Source organism: Strix aluco, chromosome Z, assembly GCF_031877795.1.
Source record: "Strix aluco isolate bStrAlu1 chromosome Z, bStrAlu1.hap1, whole genome shotgun sequence".
NCBI classification, from domain to species: Eukaryota; Metazoa; Chordata; class Aves; order Strigiformes; family Strigidae; genus Strix; species Strix aluco.
Window position 1 is genome coordinate 26,687,629 of NC_133971.1, and position 25,351 is coordinate 26,712,979.

General features: G+C 51.7%; 2 protein-coding genes across 11 annotated transcripts in view; one reads left to right on the forward strand and one right to left on the reverse strand.

Annotated features, from left to right (window-relative positions):
- Window positions 1–259: 259 nt before the first annotated feature.
- LOC141918238 (electroneutral sodium bicarbonate exchanger 1-like) lies at window positions 260–24,205 on the reverse strand. 10 transcript variants are annotated; one of them, XM_074812468.1, is made up of 30 exons: window positions 23,979–24,202; window positions 23,656–23,794; window positions 21,086–21,187; window positions 19,538–19,708; window positions 18,811–18,958; window positions 18,238–18,330; window positions 17,961–18,016; window positions 11,527–11,608; window positions 11,048–11,182; window positions 10,473–10,608; window positions 10,099–10,259; window positions 9,537–9,725; window positions 9,340–9,395; window positions 9,062–9,219; window positions 8,607–8,694; window positions 7,975–8,121; window positions 7,704–7,795; window positions 7,056–7,230; window positions 6,785–6,918; window positions 5,839–6,084; window positions 5,632–5,737; window positions 5,073–5,234; window positions 4,325–4,438; window positions 3,810–3,971; window positions 3,008–3,259; window positions 2,190–2,258; window positions 1,480–1,653; window positions 1,249–1,380; window positions 731–828; window positions 260–430 (listed from the first exon to the last, which is right to left on the reverse strand). In XM_074812468.1, exons 6-30 carry the CDS (start codon window positions 18,251–18,253, stop codon window positions 364–366), a joined length of 3,207 nt encoding a protein of 1,068 aa, XP_074668569.1. In that variant the 5' UTR covers window positions 18,254–18,330; window positions 18,811–18,958; window positions 19,538–19,708; window positions 21,086–21,187; window positions 23,656–23,794; window positions 23,979–24,202; the 3' UTR covers window positions 260–363. The 10 variants fall into 10 exon arrangements, with proteins under 10 accessions (XP_074668569.1, XP_074668567.1, XP_074668568.1 ...); XM_074812466.1 differs by having other exon boundaries at window positions 18,794–18,958; XM_074812467.1 differs by having other exon boundaries at window positions 18,790–18,958.
- Window positions 19,747–25,351, forward strand: part of LOC141918774 (uncharacterized) — a 35,647-nt gene continuing 30,042 nt past the window's right edge. The window contains exons 1-9 of the mRNA XM_074813639.1: window positions 19,747–19,756; window positions 20,013–20,120; window positions 20,177–20,202; window positions 20,535–20,643; window positions 21,097–21,108; window positions 22,356–22,377; window positions 22,830–22,941; window positions 23,633–23,773; window positions 24,126–24,425. Coding sequence (XP_074669740.1) covers window positions 19,747–19,756; window positions 20,013–20,120; window positions 20,177–20,202; window positions 20,535–20,643; window positions 21,097–21,108; window positions 22,356–22,377; window positions 22,830–22,941; window positions 23,633–23,773; window positions 24,126–24,425 — 840 coding nt within the window. The remainder of the gene's footprint in view (window positions 19,757–20,012; window positions 20,121–20,176; window positions 20,203–20,534; window positions 20,644–21,096; window positions 21,109–22,355; window positions 22,378–22,829; window positions 22,942–23,632; window positions 23,774–24,125; window positions 24,426–25,351) is intronic.

The window sequence follows — 25,351 nt, forward strand, 5'->3', positions numbered from 1 at the left end:
CCAGGCCACTGGCAGGGACCCTCCTGGTCACCCTCCCCCTGTGCCGGCTGCCACCAGGGACAGGGACAGGGACAGCCCACCCCCACGAACACGGGGGTGCAGGGGCACAGGCCACCCTCCTCAGGGGACACGCTGGGGACATGACATGCCCTGGGGCGGTTTGGGGTCCCGCTGCCCAAGCGGGGTGCAGGCAGCCCCTGGCCCTGTTGGGGGATCACCCCCCCAGGGCCCACAACCCCCCAGAGACCCTACAACAAGGTGCATCGTCAACGGTTTTATTATCGGTGTGGTGTCCGTGGGTGCGTCCCCATCGTCCCCATCCTGCTTCCCCGTGGGTCAGGGTCCTGCCTGCCCCTGGGGGCGTTACACGGTGGTTTCCAACGTGGTTTCCAACGTGTCATCCCAGATACCAAATCCGCAGGGAGCCGGCCTGCAAGAAATATTTCACACAGCAACCCGTGAGGATGGGAACTGATGCCACCAAGCGCAGCAGCCACAAGGCACAGGGGGGCCGGAGAACAAAAGCTCAGCGTAAGCACGGGAGGTTATGCTGGCTGAGGAGTTTTGGGAGGCAAATCTAAGCGCTGCAGAGCAACAGCTCCAAGCAAAGGCTCCTGCTGGTGTCTCGCCCTGCAGTGGGCTCCTAAGCCCACTGGCTTAGGGGAGAAAACTCTGCCAAACCCCCTCCAACTAATCTTGCCGCGGGTCCTGGCGCCAGGCGGGGCTTTACCTGTCACTGCTTTGCTTTGGGGTAGCTGAGTCACTGGTCTTCCCCAGTTTCAACTGAACTGACTTTGCAACAGCAGCTTCCATCATCTTCTGGGGCTCCTGGAGCAAGAGGGACAAATCAAGTTCTCTGTCTTTGATCCAAGTGGAGGTAAACTAAACACCCAGCAAAAACAGTGCCTGCTGCCCTCTCCTTCTGACCCTCGGCAGCTTTAGCTGTGAGTGCAGCAGGGTAAAGTCCTTTCACTCCAAACACTGGACGTTAAAAACTCCATTATGGGCAAAGCTTTCCATAATAATCACCTCTGCTATAAATACTTCGTTTTAAAGATTATACCTCCAGGCAAGTGTTAAGCTCCCTCCTAATTTAGGAGGAAAGGTTGCAGTGCGGGATCCAGGCTATTAGGATCTATTTCTGCTGAGTCCTGACCTTCCCCCAACATTTCAAGACAAGCTGTGATAGAAACAGGGGATCTCACAGCCCGAGGGTGATGTCCAGCCCCAGCACCCAGCAAGTGTTACCTCTTCTCTTTTGGCTTCATTCTTGGCACTGTCCAACAACTTTCCTTCTGGCATAAGGTCATCCAGAAAGCTGAGCTCTCGCTTCGAGAAGCAGAAATCCATCATCTTCCGGACAAAAATGAGAGCCAAATCCTTCACGAGTAAGAGGGAAGATGCGGTGAGGCCAGAGATGATGCTACATCTCCCTCCAGCGCTGCAAACATCCCGCTGCCAAGCGGCACCAGCTCTTACCATCACGGGGAAGATGATGGCGGCAGGGGTCACCTTGATGGCCCAGAGCAGGACAAGGCAGACCAGCTGGATCACAGTGAAGAGATGCACCTTTCGCAAGGGGACGTGCCGCAGGTAGAGGAAATCCGGCTGGTGTTTTGCCGGCATGCAAAACAGCTTCAAGCGGTCAAAGAACTGCAAAATAAAAGTGAGAAGCGGCTACCTTGAGACTGCAGAAAGTTTCTGGCCCTGTTGAGACGTGCAGGTAGTTTTCAACACCTCACGTGCAGTGAGAAATCCTGGATCCCACTATGTTCCTCCTGGGAGCAGCAACCACTTTCCCTTCACTCCATGTATAAACCAACTTGCCCACGAGGGCTGCCCACCAACTTCCCATTATTCCACGCTGGTCTACTAACAGCCTTTCGTGGCCCACTGAATCCCCCAGCAAGGATTTCCACCAGTGGGAGAAACTGCCTTCCCTTTGCACTGAATTCCCCCATTGTCATGGAACCAAACACTGACCTGCTCTAAACCGTGTAACAGAGCGCGCTGAACCCACCTGCTCCTCCCAGCCCTCTACACCTGCCGTGCCTCCACCAATCTCCCCCTTACACAAAACGTTGTCATGGCTTGCTTTCGGAGAGGTTTTTTTCCCACACTGCTGCTTTTTTCCTGCTTCTACGGAGGTGAAATACCAGGGAACCGACATGCTGCACAAGAGTCCGTACCTGAATTCCTCTGAGCGACGACACGCCCATGTAGAGAAAGATGCCATAAAGCACAGGCATTGGTATCAACTGAAAACAAAGAATGCAATCATTTGGGGGGTTAAACTGCATTTTCAGTATTACTCCTCTCTTCTACAGGCACTGCCTAAAATTGCCTAAAGCTTTCCACTTTCCACAGGGTTAGAGGTGTGTCGGATTCTCCCCATCAGAGATTCTGTGAGTGCGAGTGAGCTAATGCTCTGCTTTAGGCTGAACCCTGGAGTTACCTTCCATCAGAATAATCCTCTTTTCCGGAAAGGTTGGAGGAAAAGAGGGGATTTCACCCATGCTACCATACGCCATGTTCTGTTTCTACATATTCTTGTGGCAACATGCAAAAGCAACGTGCCTCCTTTCAGCCTAGAGATAAGATTACTTTGTGCGCATGGGGATGATGTCAGTGTGTTCAGCTACTGGGAACGGCAGTTCTGAGGCACTGTGGGGAGCAAACTGCAACCAGTGAAGTGCTGCCTGTTTGAAAGAGAGCTGATGTCCTGGTCTGAATACACTTAGTTGCAACCCATAAACACGGGTGGGCCTGAAAGTCGCCTGAAAGTTAAAGCCGTCGTTGCATTGCTCGCTTGCCTCGAGCGCAGCAAACGGGGCTCTGAAGGGCTGGAAAGTGTGACCGAGGCTGGTTCCCACCGTGGGTCAAGCCCCAAGGTTTGGGATCCCCTCCTCCTCCATTCCACAACCGCTCAGCCCTGCAGAGAGGGGACTACTTGTGCATAACCTCCAAGAAGCTTGCGGTGGTTGGGTGTTTTGCATTTTCCTCCTACCTTTAACAGAGAAGTGAAGAAGATGGAGCAGCCCATGAGCACAAAGATCATCAAGCCAGTGACCCTCTGCTCTCGTAGCCCCAGAAACTTGGGTTGTTCTCCTGGAGCTGAGCACTTGGACTCTACTTTGAGGCTGTTCACGTGGGTGATGGACAGGACGGTCGCAGCCACAAACCAGGGCAGCCCCATCACGGAGCACACCCCGAGCATCACGGCCACGATGAAAAGGTCCAGGTGGTACCCGCATCCTTTCTGCAGGGAGCAAAACAAGAGATACAGCATCCCACAGCACAAGAGCAAGGACAACGTCGCAAGTCAGGCTCAAACCCTACTTGAGCACAAGCCAACTTCTTGAAAATTTAAAACAAGAATTGGAAACGACTAAGGACGTAGCCAGCCTCTGCGCAAGCACCTTGCAGCAAAATCTGGCAGGAGTTCAGACAAAGTGGATTTGGAGAGACTGGTGTTTTCATTCATAAAGAAATTCCCACCACTTGCAAGTAAGATGTGACTGAGTTACCCCTGGCAGTGCATCAAAACAATTCGTTCCCCAGCCGCTGCCAACATTTTAAAACAAAAACGTGCTTCTATATTGCTCTAAGATTACTTTGGGGCTTCAAAAGATTGCTCATCTGAACTCCCCTGTCATTCGCTCCCTGCGTCATCATTAATTCAGGAGAGCATCTTGCCCCACAGCCTGACATTGTTCCAAAGCAAGGCCTTCACAAAGCATTTGGAGCTTCTCCCCATCCCTGCAGCCCAGAGTGGGCTAGAGGTGGGGCCATCTCTTGCAGCCCCTTACCTTCAGCCTGTGCTCCTTCCTGTTCACAATAACAGCAGTGATCTGCTGGTCCATGAAGATCAAGATGGTGCAGAGCAGAGCTGGGACGAGCGCAGCCAACACCGTCCACCAAGGGTTGGGTCCTATGGGGTTGATGAACCACCCGCGGTCGTCTCTGGTAGGCTGCAACAAAGCTCACACATCAGCATCATCTCCCAGCCCAGTCCCTTCGCTGGCTTTGGTTTTCCCTCCCTGCCTCTGTCAGAGCATCTCCCAGCCCTGGCTTCACGTCACCCTCTCCCCTGGGGTTCAGCAGCGCCAGTGTCCTCTGTGCAAGCACCTACAGATACTTCTCCTGTAGGTATCTAGTTTGGGGCTGTCTTCTCACTTCCAGAAGGAAACGATGCGTTCGGAGGTGGAAGAAGAGATGGGCACACCACCAGCACCTCCTCCAGACTCAGCCCTGTCCTGCCCCCACACCCCCTTGGGGCATCCCCAAGAGCTGAAACCAGCTCCGTGCCAAACCCCCCTGTTACCTTGAACATATGGGGGACGTGGAGCTTCGGGGACGGGATCCCAACCATGAAGTCCATGAGCACCATGATGACGATGGTGAGGAAAACAGCAAAGTCACTTACTGTGGACCGTACCTGGGTCAAGAAACCAGAGCTGAGAGGGGCATCACAAATGGGGCCCTAACATGAGGTGGAAGAGTTGGGGACATCAACAACGTGAAGGCTGCTTAACAAACCCCCCGCCCGCCTCTGCAGACATGCAGCCAAATCCCTTGGTTGGGTGCTGCTGCTGTGTTTGTCCCTGAGAGATCTGGTGCTTAATTGGGTGGAAAAGGGCTGTTTGAATTCAGACCTTTAAAAAAAATAAATTAAGAAATAAGGAAATAGGTGTCTGCCACTACAGCCACGCTCGCTGCTAAAATGGGAATAAGGCACCGAGGCACCGTTTGTTCCTCATTTGAACCAACTTTCCCCTTGAGCACATGACACACAGAAGGTGGGAAAAAAACCCGACACTTTGGAAGACCTGATTTCCCACTGCCTGAGCAAAAAATCACTCCGGGGCAGGTCGCGAGGCAGGTGGGAAATGCTACGATCGCTTTGCACTCATGGGAATGAGTGAGGGACACACAAGCTGATGGAGAGCTCGGTCTCCAAGGTCAGTGTTTCCCAGCTTGGCCAAGTGGTGGCAAACACTGCTCAGTGCTCCAGGAAAGCCATTCTGGGAAATGAGCGTGGGGACTGCTGCGGGCCACCATCTTCTGCTTACTCGGGTTGGGAAGTAACGGCTGGTTTTAAACTTCTTCAAGAAGCTCGACAGCACAAAGGTGGAGAAGAAGAGGATGCAGCACCAGAAGAGGACATTGGGCGCGTAGGGGCCGTTGTGTCCACAGGCAGGTCCTTGAAACTCTCCATGCAAATATCGACATTCCTGGAGAAACAGAGCGTCAGCACACAAAGGCAGCGCACGTGCGGCAAGGAAACCTGGGATAACGAGCGGGATTTGAGGATTGTGGTCCATGACCCTCTGACTGCTGCTGGAGATTTATAGTTAATGAGCAGCAGCAGCTGAACGAGCGACACATGGAACCACACAGAGGAGAGCGGAGAGATGGGATGTGACGGGACACCACAACACAGAGCCACGGCACATCCTCCCCCAGAATGGCAGGTAGCCATGGCTGAAGAAGACACCAGAGGGGAAGGCAATGCTGGAAACTCTTGGGGATAGAGAAAGAGGGAATGGGGAAGGAGGTCTAAGACAACCATGGCAGGAAAGGAGAAGAGACAAATCGTCCCTTCCCCCAGCAATGGCTCAGGGCACTTACAGTCACCGTGAGGTTTTCCCAGGCGATGCCAGACACGTTGATGTTGTTGCTCTCCCAGAAGCGCAGGGTTTTGTTGCTGGGATGGGTCGGTGCCTCACACTTACAGCTGGGAGGAGAGGAGCCAAGAGAGGGGTCAGGGGAAGGCGGTGGAGATGCAGCCCTGAGCTGCTGCCAAGGGGCAGCCGTGGTTTAGGAGGAAAAACCCACTAGTAGGTGGTGAGCAAGTCGAGCTTGCTGTGCGTGTGCACAGGGTAGATCTCCCGCAGGTGACTCAGCTTCTCCAGAGCCTCGTAGATGAAGATAAGGCAGATGAGGGAGGCGAAGGCTTCTTCAGTGAAGCGGGTGATGTAGCACACCAGAGAGCTGGCGTCAGTGGCCACCAGCACGATGCAGAAGAAGGCGGTCCACAGCCCGATGCACGCCCGCAGAGAGAGATAGGAGAGCGCGTACTCCCTGGGAAACCAAAATGACACCAAGGGTGGAAAGGCCGGCACGAGGCTCCAAGCCGGGCCTTCCCGCAAAGGGGGAAACTGGGAGCAATTTAGGAGCCCGTCAAGGCTGTGGAGGGTAAATGCAGTTGCCATGTACTACCACAGACAACCTCGGGGCTGCGGTGCAGAGTGGGGGGCTGCAGAAGGAGAGGCCAGTTGTTTCATTATCATCATTTAGCAATTATCTAATGGAGGCTAATTGCAGCTGGTGCGCAAGGTGGTGTTCTCCCCCATCACCCCCATGGCCCAACACAGAAAAACTATTTGGATATTTGGGGGAAATGTCGTTCGTCATCCAGCAAAATCCAGGCTAAAAAGTGCCTGTTTTTGTACTCGCAGAAAAGCAAGTCTTCCCCCCTTCCCAAACCAGACTGATTTGCCTCGTCTTCCTTGTGCAGCCCATCTTGGGCATCCACATTCTTGTGGATTCTCCTCCTGCCGCTGCTGCACTTCAACCCTAGAAACCCCAAACGCCCCCATCCATCCTTCAGAGGCTGAGGGCGCCATCACATACCAAAGCAGCAGCGGGCAATGTCTTGGACACAGAAGACAACTTAAATCTAACAACTACCACCAAAAAAAATAGAAGAAAAACATCTTTTCTCCATCACTGCTGCCTTCTGAAGGCTCTAGCAGCACCCAGCCACGGCAGGCTGCCTTACTTGCAGAATTTGTAGAGGATCTGCTCGAAGACAAGGACAGGTCCGGTGCTGCCGAGGATGGTGAGAGGTTGACCGGCAAAGAGGGAATACACCATGCCGGTCATGGACGCGCCCAGCAGCGACTCCATGGCACTCTGTGCGGGGAAGAGAGGCAGCAGTCAGGGAATAAATCATGAGGGAAAAAAACAAAACCAGAGCAAATTCACTGCAGCGAGGACTTTTGCACGAGTGTTACCCTCCCCCATGTCACCCAACAGAGAGAGGTGCTCACGATGTGGTTATCGGTCGCCTCCCCCAGCAGCCCCCCGAAGGTGATGATGGGGGACATGCAGGCACAGTAGAGGAAGAGGAAGGACGCCAGACACTGCAGCCTCAGACCATCCCGAAAGTCGCTCCAGAACCACGGGGCTTTCCGCTTCACATCCCGGATCAAACCTCCGAAGAGCCTGGAGGAACGGACAATAAAAATAGACTGTTCTCGTGGAAGAACACATGGGAGTTTGCTCCGCTGCAGAAGGGCCCTCACAAGCGCTGCTCCACAGCAGCACTCGCCTCCTCCCATTTCATACCCAGTAGAAACAGGCCCACAAACACACCCCTCCAACCAAAAGAAAAAGGACACAACCTGAGAGCCTCTCCCCTCTTACTGCAACAGTCCCTTGCTTTGCGAAGCAGCAGAGCTCTACCTGGAGGCACTTACACATCTGCTTCCACCCCAAATCGGGAAAACCTGTGTGCAGTGATGCTGTGGCTGAGCCCAGCTGCCCAGATCTCCCACCTGCCCAGCCCAGGGGACCAAGCTGGTAACGTGGAGCCCCTTCACTCAACCAGCTAACCCCAGGAACCTGCTAGAAGGGAAGGTGCCTGCTCAGATTTGAGAGGCAAACAGAAAAAAAACCCAAACTGTTAAAGCTCACACCTTCCCGTTCGCTCCAGTTCAGGACTGCTGTGTTTCTCCAGTTCGCTGTGAGAAGCATTGTCATCGGGAGCTCCCGGCATCGTCCTTTTTTGCTGTTGAAATGGAAGTAGGATAAAGGTATGGATTTGCAAGCCCTGGCTTGCCTTGCTTCTGCTCTGGGAATGTGACTGTGTCAAACCAGACCCTGGGAATTCGGGCCCCTGAGCAGCATCCCCAGCCGGGCTGCCGTCCTGCCCGGCCCCCTCGCGCCTCCCTGCGCCGCAGCACCCACCTGCGAAGGGACGTTTTCCGGGGGCTCGATTCGGATCGATGGATCCCACTCTCCTGGCGGCAAGACCATGACCTGATCCAGGAACTCATCAACGCCGGCCACGAGGTCAGCCCGGTTCTGGGCTTTATAGGCCACGTTGTGGAAAACCTGCCGACAGGAGACAACCTGGTGAGAGGACAACCCATCTCGGATGGCCTCAGCAGTGCAATAAGCTCTTGGCTAAATGCAGGGTCATTTTCCCCACATTTCCTGCTGCAAATGGCAGGAAATATTCCCTCAAAAGGAAGAATCTGTGCATCCAGGTATCTGCACTCATCTGCACGAGGCCCCGTCCCCCACGGTACACCACAGCCTTTTCCTTCGTGAGCAAGGCAAGTTTTCCTGTCCCTCACGACGCCAGCACTGGGGACAGCATGCTGGGGACCCCAGGGAGAAGGACAAGGTGCAGGATGCACCCCGGGTGGGATTTCAGCCTCCAGCAAATGCGCATGTTTGCTTTGGGGTGAGAACGAGGGGTGGGCTCTTTGGACCGCTGCGGGCAGCTGGGACAGCAAATCCTCTTCCTCACTACTACAGACAGGGAGAGGGGAAGAAAGCCAAAAATGACCCGGAGATCTCTCATCTCATCGCACCTCCTCTGTCATGACAGTAGCCATGGACCTGCCGATCTCATGGTACTGATGGCCTTTTCCTTCTGGTCCGAGCACAACAAACAGGAACCTGGGCAAGAAAAACAACATGAGAGAGACGAACGAACGTGCCCTTGCTCAAAGGGCACCCAAGGAGATCCTCGGGAGCTCCCAGCCCAGAGCACAGCTCAAGAGGGGACCCACAGGCTCACCGACTCTGTGGTGAATTTGAAATTCACCAAAACCGATCCCAAATCTAACTTTTGGGCCAACTTTCACTAAAATTGGCCAGTGGGTTTAAAAGATACAGCAGGGAAGGGGGAAACAATGGTGAGGAGATGTGCAGGGGAGAAACGTGCTTGCTCCCGCTGGCCTCGTTCCCTTGGGACACCAAACTGATGCACGCAATCTGATGTTGTTTTGCTGGGTTTTTTAAATAAAAATTCTGTGCTTCAGACCTTGTTGGGATGGGAACTTCTGTCATGCCGGAGAGGAGGACAGCCGGGGTCAGGCGGACAAATGCCACGATGGGCTGCTGAAGGAAATCCAGCTCTCCTACGAGCACGTTGGACACTTCAGCGCCGGCGGGAATTTTCTTCAGGAAGCGCAGCTCCGCCTGGGCACAACAAGCAATTCTCAGGCAATTACCCCAAAAACAAAGCCCGCAGAACTCTGCAGCCAAGTTTGCAAGAGCAAATCTGGCCCCAAAAGTGTAAGAAAGCTAGGAGTGTCTCACCTTGCTTAAACCCATTGTGCCGGTCTCTTGGTTCTCCCCATTTTTAGCTTCTGCAGCTGTGGGATAAGGAAGAGGGGTGAGTGTTTGGGCTGGTAGGAAAAAGAAAAACAGTCTGAAAGACAGACACAGTGCAACTGGGATGCTTCCCCTTTGCCAGGAACAGTCTAATGGGGCCGCAGCCCTGCAGGAACCCTCACCTGGCTTGTCGAGGGCATGCAGGTCTGGCGGCTTCTTGCTCTCATCAGCAAAGAAGTGGGCAATGTTAAAAAGCTTTTTTCCTTTTTTCTCATCCTGATGGTGATGCTTCTTCATAAGAACTTCTCGAACCTTCGCCCGCACGTGCTCGTCAAACTCCGTGGACTGTTCTTGCTGGCCCAGGATCATGTCTGGGGATGGCAGAGGGAAATGAAGCCATCAGAGCAGAAACCCCCACAAGTCCTGACCCCCGAAGCCCCCAGGGAGAGCTGTGCCACGCAGGATACTCTAACGCAGGCTCAGCCTTGCTTAGCAAGATGTTTTAACGCAGTTCATCCTTTTCAGCCACAGCAAGAATTTTCTTTTGCTAAAAGACATCATCAAAGTGCTCATTCATCACTCCGCTAAGGTAATTATTTCCCATTCTAAATAATGCAATTCTCTTGCCCTGTCTGGCCGTTCTGTCTGACTCCACACAGTGAACCAACTTAAAAGCAATCTACAGCACAGACTTTGCCAGAGTTTCCTTGGCCGATCGACTGCAACTCGCCATGCCCACGGTACCTGCGATCTCTTCAATGCTGTTGGCACAAACATTCAGCAGCACCGTGCCGTTGAGGATGCAGCTCCTCAGCTCAAAGAGGCTGTGCAAGGACAGCGTGGCCACGTAGGGCTTGCTCCAGCGCTCGCCGCCATCTTCCACGTCCTCCTCAAACTTCAGCCACCTGCAGACATCGGGCACCGTCAGTCCCATTGCCACAAAACAGCCCCAGCTCTGCAGCCCCCGGGATCGAGCTGTGGGGTGCCGAGACCAGAAGGCTCCTCACAGCAGCACCTGCAGCTGCAAAGCCTCATCTCCCGCAGAGCAGAAAGCAGAGCCTGTGGGCGCTGTCAGCACGGGGACTCCTCTCCTACCGCAGCCGGCAGCAGAGACTTACCGTGCTGTTTCCTTCCACTCGGCATCTTTACCCTCTTTCACACAGATTTCATCCAGCTCAGTGAACAAGTCATGGGGGACGTGCTGATCGTCCTCCTCGGTCCCCAGGATGAACTGCACCTGCTGGGATGGGGTGTCTGGGAGCAGAAGACAAAGCCCTGTCCCGTTACTGCGCTTGAATATGGCCCGTCACGCTCACGTGCAAAGTGGGCATTGGATCAGCACCAGTTCAGCCACAAATATTGAGCTGGGCCCTCTCCCCTGGCTCTGGCCAGGCTTGCACAGAGCCTCGGAGAAGGAGAAGCATCAATTCCACCTCTGCATAAGAACGGACAGCTTTCCTTCCCCACATTTCCATTCTTAAAGCCAGGATCCCTCTAAGGAAGGCGAGCCTAATTCCATTATGCATTTAACTGCCTTAAAGAGAAAAAAATCTGAGAAAAGTTTGGAAAAAGGGGGTCTTGCTAAATAATGCACCTTCCCCTCAGAAGAACAGCAAGAGACTCCAGCTAGCCACATGGACCTCAGCACCCACGTAGCCCCAAGGAGTTTAGTGAAGGCCGCGGCAGGACTTACAGTGGTAGCCCGGCTCCGTCGGGGCAGAGTCCTTCTCCTGCTCCCATTCCCGATGCTTCTGGCTGTGGGATGGGTGGTGCCAGTGGCTCTGCCTCACCAGCGGCATCCACACGCCCACGGGCAGGGTCCGGTGGCCTGAGGAAAAGCAGCATTTGCAGCACACTCACTACTGGGGGATGGTTGACGCGGACACCACGGTTAAATCAGTGCAGCTATCCCAGGAGGAAACCCCAACTTATCTTAATTTTGTGATTTTCACTGGATCCCTGAACATCACAGACCTGCCCTTTTATTGAGGTTTACTTTACCCGAGCTTTGAAACAACTGAGCAACAACAAGCAATGGCTCTGGGTCATTTATAACTCACACCGTGGCCTCCACGGGGCCTTTTTTCCCTTTGTTAAAAAAGCCATAATAATAAACTCTGTGAAAAGAACTGTGCTGCTTTATTCAGAAGCACAGCACCTGCAGAGACTCACCTTCCAAATCCTCCCTCTCACAGTGAATACTGAAAACGTTGCTCACGTTTCCCCGGTCAATCTCTGCCTCTTCATCGTGTCTCTGGTTAGCAATGAGAAGAAGGTATGAGTTGGGGCTGGGCTCCCTTACGTCCTCCCACCCACCATCCACGCCGGCCTCCATGCGAGTCCACGAGGCCTCTGCATGTCTCCTCCTCCAGGCACGCCCTAAAAACATGGACTTGTAGGAGCTTTTTCTTCCCATACCCAAATAAAACACCTCATAACATCACCTATATTGTACACAACGCGAGCCAGGAAGTATCTACAACAGGGGGAGAGAGATGAGGGTTTCAGACCAGAAAAACAACACTGTTTCCTTCATGTCCTTCCTTTCTACAAACAAACAAAGATGGATTTCCAAACTGGGGAAAAAAAAGCCAAACCCTGCACTTCTTATCACAGCAAGTTTCACTCTCCAAACGCGATAACTGCAGGACTCACCAGATGGCCCTTGGCCACAGGACATGGCCACCAACAACCTCCAAAGGCTCTCAAGAGCCTGCAAGGGCAAAGCTTCATCCTCAGCCCTACGAGGCTCCAGCTTCCCTTGGTGCAAGGGCGCTTCCCACCAAACACACCGTTTTTCTCCTTGCAAAAGCCAAGGGCTGAGAGCTAACGCCCTCCTAGCCCGAAGTACCACTGCCAGCGCTGCACAAAGAGCAGTTGTGCCTTAAAAGCTGAAGGAGAACTACAGGGGCAAACAGAAATAAGTCCTTTGCCTTCTCTTTTCCCCTTACCACCAGGGCTGGGGAAGGGCATTGCCAGGATTATCGTGTTCAAAGCAAGAAAATCCCAGCCACTGGGTCTCACACTCAGGTCACAACTGCGACTCTGAAAGGGCCTCCTGGAAGCACTTGATGGCACTGGTTAACCTGATGGGCAACAGGAACAAACGCTCCTGTCTGGAGACGAGTTTGCTGGTCCCCGAGCACTTATTTCAGAGCCGACTTGTTGCTACCTGCCTGCCAGCTCCCGGGACTTGCCCATGTTACCCGGCACCCGGGTTAGCGTGCGCCTGTGGCTTTCCTGCCCTCTCTCCGAAGACAGCCTCCACCACCCTTCGTCCCTTCTGAGCAATGCATCCTGCTCCCCTCTGGATTTGTCAAGAAAACCCCAAACCCCAACCCTGGAAAAATCACAGGATGAAAGGCCTTAATAAAATTGCTTTAGATCGCAATTTAAATAAAATAGCAATTTAACTAAAATCAGAAGCTCAGGCGTGTTCCGTGGGGGTCGGAGTGGGCATGAATGGAGTGATTTGGGAGTTGCAGCTTTCAAACGGCCCACGGGCAACAGGGGGACAGTCTCCTCTCTTAGAAACGCTTTTCCTCCGTGCTCCAACCAGCGACGCTAAATCTGCCCCAGCAGCCCTCCCCGGCGCAAAGCGTCTCCCCCTGCCCGTCCACCTGCGTACCGGGGAAATGCCAGAGGGATTTCGGGGAGAGTTTTCCCCCTGGATGGGGGATGCTCAGCCCCTCAGCAGAGCCCCAGCTGTGATACCTGTAACTCTTCCAGAAGGGTCATGTTGTAACCCCCACTCGGGTTCATCCTCGCGTCGGTCACCGGTTTTGGGGACAATCGACCCTCCAGAGCAATCGGGAGTCAGATTCCCCTGGGACACCACTGCAGCCTCAGCGAGTGGAGCTCAAGTGACCCCCAGGGTGCCCCAGCTCCATAGACACCACCGTGGCCATTATGACCTCATCAGCTGTGATGCGGAGCCAGGCAGGGCTTTAAAGTCACGCACCCCAAAACGCTTCCTGCGGGAAAATCTTAGTGGATGGGAGGAGCCAGCTCTGCTTTGAGCAAAAACTATCCGGAATAGAGAAATGGGGTGTCAATGCCCTGGCCCCCCAGGGCAAAAGGCATAAGCAGCATTTGGGTGTATTTCAAAGCACAAGCTGCCAAAGTACAACTGAGGTGTAAACCGTTGGGAAAATAGACATTACAGGGCAGCACTGATTTTCTGCAAAAGATCAGGGCATTTCGGGAAGGTCTCACTTTGGCACAGCCTCCAACCCTTTGGTGCTTCAGGAAATCCTCGTTAGCCAGACCAAGTCCTAGCCTGGTATGGAAATGTCCAGATGAAGCAACAATTTTACTCTCCTCACTCCCTCCAGCTATCTCCAGCTCTACTTTATTTTCGAGCTGAGCTAATCCATCATTTCCATCCTACCAATTCATTTGCTCTAACGAATTTCCCCCCCTCCCAGCGGCGCCCGGCACAAAGGTTAACTGCCCGGCTTGCCCAAAAGGTGACACGCGGTGTAAAATAACATGGTCAAGGAAGGTGACACTGAGGTCTAATCAGTTAAAATCCCATCGTGATGCAAGATCACACCTCTATTACTATTTAGTGTTAAAGCTCAGGAGCAAAAAGAGGAGGAAAACAGGACAAGTGGGCACCTCCGGTTCTGCGGCAAAACGCTCCGAGCATCCTGTTGCCCTTCCCCGGCCATTGCAGCACCCCCAAAATCACAGCAAGTCTTGCACGGAGATGCCATCAAACGAAACAGCCCCACTCAGAACCCCCCGGGGGGGGGGTGTGTGTCCCTGCACACCAGTCCCCATTGCACAGGGGTCCTTGCACACCCTCACCCATGACAGGGGGGGTCCCGCACAGTGTGGGAGCACGTGGGAAACTGCAGGACTCACCAGATGGCCCTTGGCCACAGGACATGGCCACCAACAACCTCCAAAGGCAAAGCTTCATCCTCAGCCCTACGAGGCTCCAGCTTCCCTTGGTGCAAGGGCGCTTCCCACCAAACACACCGTTTTTCTCCTTGCAAAAGCCAAGGGCTGAGAGCTAATGCCCTCCTAGCCCGAAGTACCACTGCCAGCGCTGCACAAAGAGCAGTTGTGCCTTAAAAGCTGAAGGAGAACTACAGGGGCAAACAGAAATAAGTCCTTTGCCTTCTCTTTTCCCCTTACCACCAGGGCTGGGGAAGGGCATTGCCAGGATTATCGTGTTCAAAGCAAGAAAATCCCAGCCACTGGGTCTCACACTCAGGTCACAACTGCGACTCTGAAAGGGCCTCCTGGAAGCACTTGATGGCACCGGTTAACCTGATGGGCAACAGGAACAAACGCTCCTGTCTGGAGACGAGTTTGCTGGTCCCCGAGCACTTATTTCAGAGCCAACTTGTTGCTACCTGCCTGCCAGCTCCCGGGACTTGCCCATGTTACCCGGCACCCGGGCTAGCGTGCGCCTGTGGCTTTCCTGCCCTCTCTCCAAAGACAGCCTCCACCACCCTCCGTCCCTTCTGAGCAATGCCCAGTGCCCTTGTGCAGGTCCTGGCATGGGGCTAAGGTGAGGTCAGGCCTTGCTGAGCTTTGATCAAATCCCTCATGTTCATACCAAGGCCAGAGATGCTTCTGCAACTGGGAAAACAGGACTTGTGGCTGGCTGCCGAGACCACGGTGGAAAACTGAAGTTGCATAAGATGGCAAACAAGAGCACTTTCAAATCAGATATCTGGACATTAATTCCTGCTTCGTAGTGAGCATCACTTGTATTTCAGTAAGAATTGTCCAGGACACCTCCAACCCTGAGCCTTGGGCAAATGCCATGGGACTGAAAATGTGAAATAAATTGTCTGAAAAGAACATGTCATCTATTCATCTTCCCCACGCTTCCACTCAAAGAAAAAGGGTTCTGTCTGAATAACTAGACCTGCCTGAAGAACTCGACCTGAGAAGGTCATTAATGCACCTCACGTGGGCGTGTGTGCGCTGTGTCCCTGGGTAACAGCAGCCTTCAGGCAAGGCTCACCCTGAGCCACAGGAAAGGGCCCTAAGGGAATGCCTGCTTCTCAGCGTATAGTCTCTTCCAAGGGCTGAGCAACAAAACTCAAACGCATGCAATAAAAAGTCACCCCTGGTATGCAGCACATCACCCTCTGGTGCCTTCAGCATGAGCACGACCTTGGCTCATCCTCCTCCCTCCGTACTTGGACCTGACAGTTACACACTACCCGTGGGCCAATTCATTTCCCCTTGTGCTCCCCGTGCTACTCCAGAGGTGAGCCTGGCATTAACTGACACACGGAAACACAAGGTTCTGAGGTCAGGCCAGCAGGGTAAGATGGGACCTGCAGCTCTTCCCAGTCACTGCTTTCCTTCACCAGCCTTGGGTCAGCAAAGCTTGGCTTACTCGCCACCATTACACCAGGTGGACATTGTGAGATGGTTATTTCTATTTTCTCATCTCCATTAAGACCCATCAAGATCTTCTAGATGTTGCATAAAGTTTAGGCAGGTTTGGTTTTTTTCCTGGACAGGTTCACTCCAAAGTAAAGCAGAGTTCACAGTACAGGAGAAGCCTGGGATAGGGCAGCTCAAACATACTGGACAGAGAGAAACATATGCTGGAATTTTTTTATGCACATGCCTTGACTCCAAAGCCTTTTTTTTCTCAGCTCCTCTTCCCACATCCCAAGTCCCACACGTAACTCCCTTATTTCAACTCCAGGCAAATCTCCGCCGGCTGTTGCCAGACCCCAGGCTGGACATATCCAGGAGGGCAACTACACCAGCACAGGCAGCAACACGGTTTATCCCTGTGGAAATTCCAAATCACAGCACTGAAGAGACCATGTGGTCAGAGCACCCCGGGACAGTCTGCAGGTGCTAACTTCAGCCACCCAGGCCGGAGCAGCCCAGCACCAGCAGGGCCCCAGCTCTGTCCCTGCCTCATACAGGCTCCTCAGCCTCCCTTCAGCGCCCATCGCTAGAGGCAGAGCCTAGGTAACCCCTGCAAAACCTGCTCCCAGCCCAGAGGGAGGCAAAGCCCCTTGGCCAGTGCCTGAAACACCCAGGCAAAACCCTCCTCAGCACCAGGGAAGAGCTGACGCAGCCCCACGAAAGGGGAGCTGCAGAGACCCTGAGGATCAAGCAGAAGGGCTCTGCTGCTCCCTGCAAAAAGCAGCTGCACTGGATTCTCTCGGCTTTTTCACGCAAAGCCCTTGGGGGGCTCCAGCGTTTTGCAAACATACGTTCTGCCAAAGCTGCTTAATTTCTGATGGCAGGGAAGGTGGACGCCGCAGATTATTACTTTTTCTAGCTAACAGGGACTATGACAGATAGGAACACACAGCATCCCCAGACAGCCCGTGGGGAGATGTCACTGCGGGTGGGCGCTACCAGCCAGACTGCTGGCAGCTGAGCAGAGGGAGGCCAGAGCCAGCCTGTCCTGTAGCTTCTTCACCACAACCATGGCTCTCGATGGCTACAGACACCAGGCATCCCTGCCAAACTGCCAGCCTGGAACAGCCATGGACCTGAAGTTAAAATCAGTATGGGTGTAACAGACTTTGCAAGCTGACACACACGGTTCAGGGGGCCCTGCAGGACGGAGAAGACTGCGGCCACCACTTTCTGACCCAGTCCTGGGCCTCACCATGCTTGGAGATTGAAAAGTCCTCAGACAGACTCCGCCTCGCACAGAGCTCCCTGTCCAGTACACAGGTGCAACTGAGACAGGCAAGTGGAGGGAGGACCAAGTCTCTTCCAGGCTTCTTCCTGAGGACGGGGCTTATCAGGTCAAAGAAGGCTTGCCAGCCAGCCACAAAATGAAGCATCAGCCATCTCCCCCAGGGGAGAGCCACGCTTTCAAAAAGAGAGCCCAGAAGCTGAAATTCACACCACTCAGAGGAAGTACGGAATTTATATCACTGCCCCCTCTCCATTCCTGGGGTTGTACATACCCATCTCTGCTCCCTCAGGGACCAACAAGCCCCTCTTCCCTTGCCAACACTCTCTCTGCCCCATGAGCTCCCCTCTGTTTTCCTGCACAATATCCAACTGTTACCAGTAAGCTCAGCTTGGAGCCATCACTCCCAGCTCACACTTGGCTCTCAGCTGGCTGCCTGCATTTCTGACTCCAAGAGGACACATGTGGAGCAACCCAGGGCATGGAGCGGGGATCACACTGGCACACAGCCCAGCACAGAAGCAAGCCAGCCCCCTCAGCACTTCAGACAAGCCACCCTCCTCCATCCTAGCAGGGTCTGATCGAAGCAGGCTGCTGGCCCTGCTCTCTTCAGAGGCACAGGGAACTGTTGGTTCATGCAGGGAGCCACTCTACAGGGCTGAAAATCCTTCCCTCATCCCCTGGGAAATGCTGCTGACACAGCTCTCATCCTCCTGCAGAAACACATGAGCATACAGCCAAGGCCAGCAGCAGGCGTGTGTCATTACTAACCTCTCTCTTGCTGCAGTGCCAGAAGGACACAGGGCACCATCAGCCTGCGTCCCCCCACAGCCCTGCTGCAGACTCCGAGACAAAGCCCCAGCACAGGCACTGCCCAGCTTCTGGACACCAGGACCAGAGCCCCTGGGGGGTGACACAGGCACATCAGAAACGTCTTTCCTGGCATCAGTGCTGCACTCACCAGATCGAACCCACAGAGTAACTGGGCACAGCTGGTGTCTTGCAGAGGACATGGAGCTGCAGCAAAGGCAAAGACAAGGGCTGCAGTGAGGACCAAGGGGGAGGAGGGCAGTGCTGGCACAGACAGCTCACACCATCCATGGGAGCATTCCCTTCCCCCGTTTTAACCCATGAAGGAAGAACTCCAGCGCTCAACGAAGGGACTGACTGCGACACTCAAACTGTTTTAGATGCTATCAAAAGGTTTCCTACCAAATAACTGCAGTGAGATCACTTACCCAGCTGCATTATCATGAAGTCCCAATCGTGAATTCCCAAATAGGCAGCCCATAATCCTCTCTAATCCAAGCAGGGTTCATACTTGTTTTCTTCTGAGAAAGAAGGGAAATAAAGTTGGCTCCTTTTAGCCATGTTTCCCCTGCCTTCCCCTGAGCAATGCAATCCCACATTGCAGGGGAGAACATTGATTTTTTCGGTAGCACACACCTCAACACACAGCCCTGGGTTTGCTTTCTCCCTTTTTATTCCCATGTTCGGAATCAATTTTTTTCCTCACTTTCTGTTTATTTTACATCTCACTTCCAAACCCTGAGCTGGTTCTCTACTCCTTTTCTAAATCAAGACAGTATCTCAAATGTCTACATTTTGCACACCCTGACATTAGCGGTGCAGCCATGAAATCCAAAAAGAGTAAACTCATTTTTCCCCACTGCTTTTTGAAACAAATCAAAGTCCTTGGCCCCAACAAATGTAATGCCTCTTTTTCTGTGATACTACAAAACCACTTAATCCAGCCAGCTGTCTTTGTGTAAATGCATAAAAAAATTTACAAGCCTCAAGAAGTTAATCACAGCTTAAGGGGAATCTGTGACATGGAAGGTAGCAAGGCAGTAACTGTGATGCTGTGATTGCCAGGAGACAATGCCACAGGAAGATGGGTCGATTCTGGCTCGAGGTTCAGGCCTGACTCAGCAGGGTACTGCCCTTAGGCATCTCAGCCTAAACAAGAAAGTGAACAGTTGTCAAGGGCACTGATCACCTACACAGTTACAGGATGCTTCGATAGTTGTTCTGGGGCTCACTCTACCTTAATCACAAATCTCCTAGCCTTGTGTTTCCTCTGGCAGCTAAAAACCACCTAAATCCCCACCATATTGAGGGCAGAAACATGCTGCAGTACCAGTGCACTGTAGGAGCAGGGCTTAGTGGCCTTTCACAGTCACAGAGGCAGAGCAGGGGTCAGTCTCTCCTCCTCCACACCCAGCTCTTCTCCTCAGCTGGCAGGGTCCTGCCAGGGCATTCTCCATCCCACCCCGTGCCATGGGGCACCACAGGCTGGGGAGCACCAGGCCCTCCTCTCCTTCACCCAAGGAGGGCACAGAGCCTCCTTCAGAGCCCAAGCACATGGCAGCTCTCTACCACTGGACATCTCATGCATTTAAAACCATGGCAATACCTGAGCACCCACAGCCCAGCAAGATCCTCCCATGGTCACCTCCAAGGACCACGCTAAATACCACAAGTGGTCCTTCCCTCCAACTTCTCCAGGACAAGAAAAAAAACCCTCATGTGCTTTACCTGGTCCACCACAGCTTGGTTGGCACTTGCAGCTTCTGGCATCACTTGGCAGCTCCATTTGCAGTGGGACGGGTCTCCTTGGCTCCTGGTTTCACAGCAAATCGGTCATCCAAAGCCCCAGCAGGTCCAGTACCTCTCCTGCAGGGCACTTTCAAACACCAACATCTGGTTCTGTGATTTGAAGCAAAGGAGAGGAAGGACCAGAGGAAATGGCCTCAGGTTGCACAGGGAACGTTTAGATCAGACTGTGCTGTCTCAGCTCCAGCTGCATCCTCCTTTCCTGCCCTCCAGCACGCAGCCCCCAAGGGCAAAACCAGTAATCTTTACCTTTTCACCTCTTTCCAACATTAATAACGACTAGATAAAACATATCAAAATAGATGACATCAGGAAAGGCACATGGACTGTGATCTGTAACGTCAGTTCTAACAGCTGGTATACTTCAGATTCTAAGGAGCTGAAATTTCTCTTACAGCCAACTTGAAAATTAAAACTATTCTCACTAGCCAAGAATTTTTCTCTAAGGACAGAAAACTACTGGCTTGGAATCTGAAGGTTCTTACTCCGAATTGCATTCCTGCAAGTGAGGAAAGGAATGAGTAATCGAACTTTCTTAAGACCAGGCTTTTTTCCTGGCAGGTTCTGTGCTTTTCCAGAGAAAGTGGGTGGGAAGGTTAGAAGTTTATTTGAAAGTTGAGACTGGTTCTACAGGATCCCAGTTATTTAGATTTTCCATTACACTGATCCATCACAAATGCATGGCTAGGTAGCCTTCCCCCCCCACCCCCCCCTCAAATTGTTCAAATTAATCTGATCTAGTACTAAACAAATGCAGGAAAGGCTTTTGCCTTTACAGTCATTTCATCCATGTCTCTTGATTACGTTTCCCTATATTGCTGCCCAATTCCAGATGGTGTATGCTTTTGGCCATTTGTTTCATGTTCAGAAACTTTGTTTTCTGTCTGTTCTTTTCTTCCGTGTATTTGATATTTCTCAGCATGACACAGTTCTGCTGCTGTGTTTACTGGTAACATTCTTACATGCCCATGCTTTGCGCTGGGTTTCTGTCCACCTACAAATCCAGGCTACTGTGACAGAAACTCCAAGTTAGTTTCTCAAATTTGGAAAACTTCCCTTCTGTAATTGTCAGTGAGGCTTGAAACTACTCCCATTGGCTTATAAACCAAACCCTTTCTCATGGTTACTGAAGAAGGTTGTGGGGTCTGAAGTCTTTACACTTGAGTTTCATGGCTGTCTTCATCAGCAAATAATTTAAATATGGGGTAAGCAGCAGTAGGCAGAGAATTCACTCTGAGAATGAACCATTTCCTCTGAACCAAAAAACTAATGGGACCACAGGCTACAGCATCTTCATTTTTTAGAGGTTTTGTAAGGTTCTTGGGAAGATTATCCCTATGTTGTGACTACAGAGAAAGGGAATTTGCATGCATATGAGCAATTTGCCAAAGCAAGTTTTGGCAGAACTGGGAGGAAGTGAAACACTGAAACCCCAAAACTGTGCTGCCCCTGAATCCCGTTGCACTGTACCTGTGGAGCAGATGGCATTCGACGTACACACGTGCTTTGGTGTGTATCTCCCACTGTGCTGCCAGCAAGCCAGATAGAACAGAGGGAAGATGCAGAATGTTTCTAGAGGAAAATGCAAGAATACATGGTTAAAAAAACAAAATAAATAAAAAGAGAAATAATGTATTGAAGAAAGTACTAGTTAAGAAGGAGCAGTGGGAATAAATGGATGAAAGGGAACATTTGTGATGGCCTTGAAAGGCTACTCAAAGAAAATGCAACACTTTTAGCACATCCTAATCCACACTGGATTAGTGCTATAAAGGTTGACGAGTGTGGAAAGATCTGTCAAAATATTTTTTAAAATGACCAGCTCACATCGTTGCAATTTTTCTTTTCAGATTTATGAGGGAACTGCTCAGATTCAAAGGGTGATTGCAGCTTGTGGTCGTGTTGCCAAATATAAGGCTTAGAGAAATGTATCCAGCATGTCTGGTGCTGCTGCAGTGTTCTGTGTTCTCAGGGAAGAGGATTTTAGTGTAATTCTCAATACAATTAGAAAGGTGTGGAAAAACCCTTTTCCTTCAAAATCTTTCCATTGTGCACACAATTAAGCACTACTTCTGTACTACCCGTCCATTTCCTCACTTCACTCCTGACTAACAAACTCAGCGTTTTCTAAACATTTCTGAATTTCAAAGTGATTGGTGGTTGTCTTGCCCCACTCTCTTGCCCTTAAATCTTTGGCTTTTGGTGGGAGAAGAGATAAAAACCTTCTCTGTAAAATTTATATGACCAAAAAGGTGAACAAAATTATTATTTTTTATTGTCTGTGATGGTATCTAGTATGTAACAAGGAATTGGACTTTAGGTGTTTCTGTATTGTTTAGAATGATACAGATTTGCCTCCACTGTTTTATCATGGAGTTTGGGTGGATATCAAATTAGTAAATCTCAGGGAAATCTATTCCGCTTCCTCAGGAATACCATGTTGCAGCACACTGTCTCTAGGTCACCACTTGCTAAAATAAATATGCTAACCCTGTGGTTTTGTGGCCTCTAGAAACTTGCACCTTTTAAAAAAATTGAAAATGACTACATCTTTCCTTCTGGACCTTTCAAAAACATACATTCTCATAAATTACAACACAGATTAGTGTTATTCTTCTCAAACAGTGGCCAGATTATCTATATTTTACACACATTCATGAGTCAGTATGAACAAAAACTAGTTTTTGTTTTCATAGGGCTTCTTTTCAGGGACAAAACCATCTTCCTCACCTGAATCTAGCAAAGACAGAAATTGTCATTTGGTGCGTTTATCTCTGTGCCTCAAAGGAACCTGTAACATATATAAAGAACATCTTTGTTTTATTGTGCCTTAAGCAAGATGACTTCTTTATAGATGAATGATAAGTACAGCTCTTGAGAAACAGATACGTGTTTTTATCATAGTGGGAAAAAAGAAGTATGATCACCCAGTTTCAAATGTGTTTTCATTTTAACTGATCCCACAGGAAAGAACCTGTAGGAAATGGCCTTATTTTCAGTTACAACAATGCTGTTCTAAACTCAGATACCCAAACACAGGAAAGGGCAAGAAATGAGAACCTGACAACACAATGGTTTTTCACTGTAAAATTAGATGATCAAAATGCTATTTCTGACCGTCATTGCTGCATCCTATTAAGAATCTATTTATAAGCAGAGAAGTGTGGTTGCTTTTATTCCCTTTGCTTGTCACATCATTTAAATTGTATTTCAGGCAATCTGTCCAGTGCCTGAAGTATGTTACAGCCGTACAGCAGTTCTCGCTACGCTACAGTCCGCAGCAGCTGAACAGCCCTCCCAGCTCAGCAGCACCAAGGCTGCGTTGTGTCGGTTTTCAGGAGTTAGATACTACCCAGTAGTAACAGAATATCAGCTTCAGAGAGCGTGGCCTCTTTCACTACTACGCTTCTTAAGTAAATGTTCAGTTAGGATGATTCAAGTGAAAGGGGGTAGCTTCTCCTTAAGAATGACTTATAGCATCACATTTATTTCACATCTGTTATATTTAAACTTATTACTCCTTTCCATCAGTATATATACTTAACTATGTTTCTTGAGAAGGAGGAATTTTTTTTTTTTTTTTTTTTTCCCTGGATAGACCCTTTTTTCAGTGCTGGCAGAATGCATCTTCCCTGGTCTTCCTGGGAAATCGCTCAGCGCTGGTGAGGCTGCACCTCAGTGCTGTGTCCAGTGCTGGGATCCCCAGTACAAGAGAGGAGTGGACATACTGGAGAGAGTCCAGGGATGGGCACTCCTCAGTAGCAACCACGAACAGGGCAAGAGGCAATTGGCACAAATTAAACACATAAAACCCCACCAGAACACAAGAAAACACACTTTTTTTTACTGTGAGTGTGGGTCAAACACTGGCACAGACTGCACAGAGAGGTTGTGGAGTCTCCATCCTTGGAGTTACTCAAAATCCAACTGGACATAGTCCTGCATAACTGGCTCTGCTTGAACAGGGGGGGTGGACTCTATGACCTCCGGAGACCCCTTCCCACCTGAACCCCTCAGGGAATTCATGTGCAGTCACTCACCGAACCGCCCTCACTCCACCACGGTCCCTGGCACCCCCGCTCTGAACGCAGCGACGGACGGTACAAATCCTGTCGCCAGGTGGAAAGTCTGAATTGCTTAACGAAGCGCTTCATGGCTGTAAACTGACACTTGATTTACCTGCGGGAAGATCAATACTGTGACACACCGGACAAGTATTGGCTGTATTTAAAAAAAAAACCAAACAACCTCCCCCTTGAATACCCCTCAAAAAAACCAGCGCGCCCCACCAAGACTCAAACCCCTCCGCCAGAGCCCCCCCCATACCACCCTCCACCGCCCCAAAAAAAAGAAACAAAGAGACCTTATTTCCTATCGTTCTGTGCCAGCCAGCGTTACACAAACATTTTCTTGTACACTCTCCAAACGGTGTTTCCGCGCAGCACGGATCACATCTGCAGGGTCCAACACTGGTAACTCACACCGCACGCAGCCTCATCAGTTTAATTAGGAAGAAAAAGGGTTTATTTCTGAGAGGAAGCGCGGCTGCACGGCCCTACACCGGCGCTGGCTCCGGCCTCTCCTCAAACCGCCGCCAGCGCTGCGGTGGCACCCGACTTCCGGGCGGGGTCCTTCCCTGCCCAGGGCGTCCCGCCGACCGCCGGCTGCTGCCCGCCCGCGGCACCGCCACAACCCCCAAGCGCGGGTCAGGCGCTGGGATAGTCACCTACAGCAGGGTCCTTGCCGGAGCTCCCCCTTACCCCGCCCCGCGCGGTGCCGCTCTTTCCGGCGGCGGCGGCGGCGCGTGCAGGTACCGGGTGGCGCGGGAAGGGCCCGGCTGGGGCTACCGGCGCCTGGGCCCGGCCCGGCCCGGCCCGGCCCGGCCCGGCCCGGGGCGGGGGGGCTTCGTCCGAGCGTCTCGTCCGAGCGTCTCGTCCCAGCGGGGCGGGGGACCCGGCAGCGGGGCTGAGCGGGCGATCGGGTGCTGGGGGAAGAACCGGAGGGTGGTCGGAAGGGAATTGGTGCCTCCTGCTCGGGCACTGAGCTTGGTGCGTATGGCCGCGGCAGGGGCGGGGAGGGAGGAAATGTAGCGAGCGGCGAGAACTGTCTCAGGGGCAAAAGCTAACTCGGTACTTTCCGGGGAAAAAACTGCAACGGGCAGATTCATCTGCTAAAGAAGTTGTCGGATTTGGGAACGCTGTGCTTCTCATGCTCCTTAACTGGTGATGCTGTCTGCGTTCATCATGAATTTTACAGCAGTCTTCTCAAAATATTCCTTAGCTACGGGTTTTACTGGGATTTTGTAGACAGACAATCGCTTTTGGGTTTTCCTGAAGTGAGAAACCTTAACAAAATAGATGCAGGCCTCTCAGCAGGATGGGCTCTTGAGATAAGGGAGGAGCTGCAACTACTGAGTCCCAAGATAAGAAAGGGGAATTCAAAGAATGCTAAATTGACATGCTGAAGAGACCTAATTAGGTGAAAAGTCACGAGAGGAAGAGGAGGCGTCTTCAATCTTCATCCTGAAGACCCCTGCCCAAGACCACCACGAGACATTGCACAGGCGCAACGGGGAGGGACTTGGGGTGGGATTTATGATAATGATTTCTCAAAACTAATTGTAATATCTCTCCCTATTCTCGGGATTGTCATGAATATGTAAACACTTTACGCTATAGAAAGGAGCTGCTTTTTGCTCCAAAATGTGCACGTTTGTGGAGGAGCGATCCCCCGTGC

Coding starts and splice junctions, on each gene's coding strand:
- LOC141918238 (XM_074812470.1), bottom strand. Junction 10,260..10,472: donor GAGTGGAAGGAAACAGCACG/GTAAGTCTCTGC, acceptor CGATGTCTGCAG/GTGGCTGAAGTTTGAGGAGG. Junction 5,235..5,631: donor GGGAAAACCTCACGGTGACT/GTAAGTGCCCTG, acceptor CTGTTTCTCCAG/GAATGTCGATATTTGCATGG.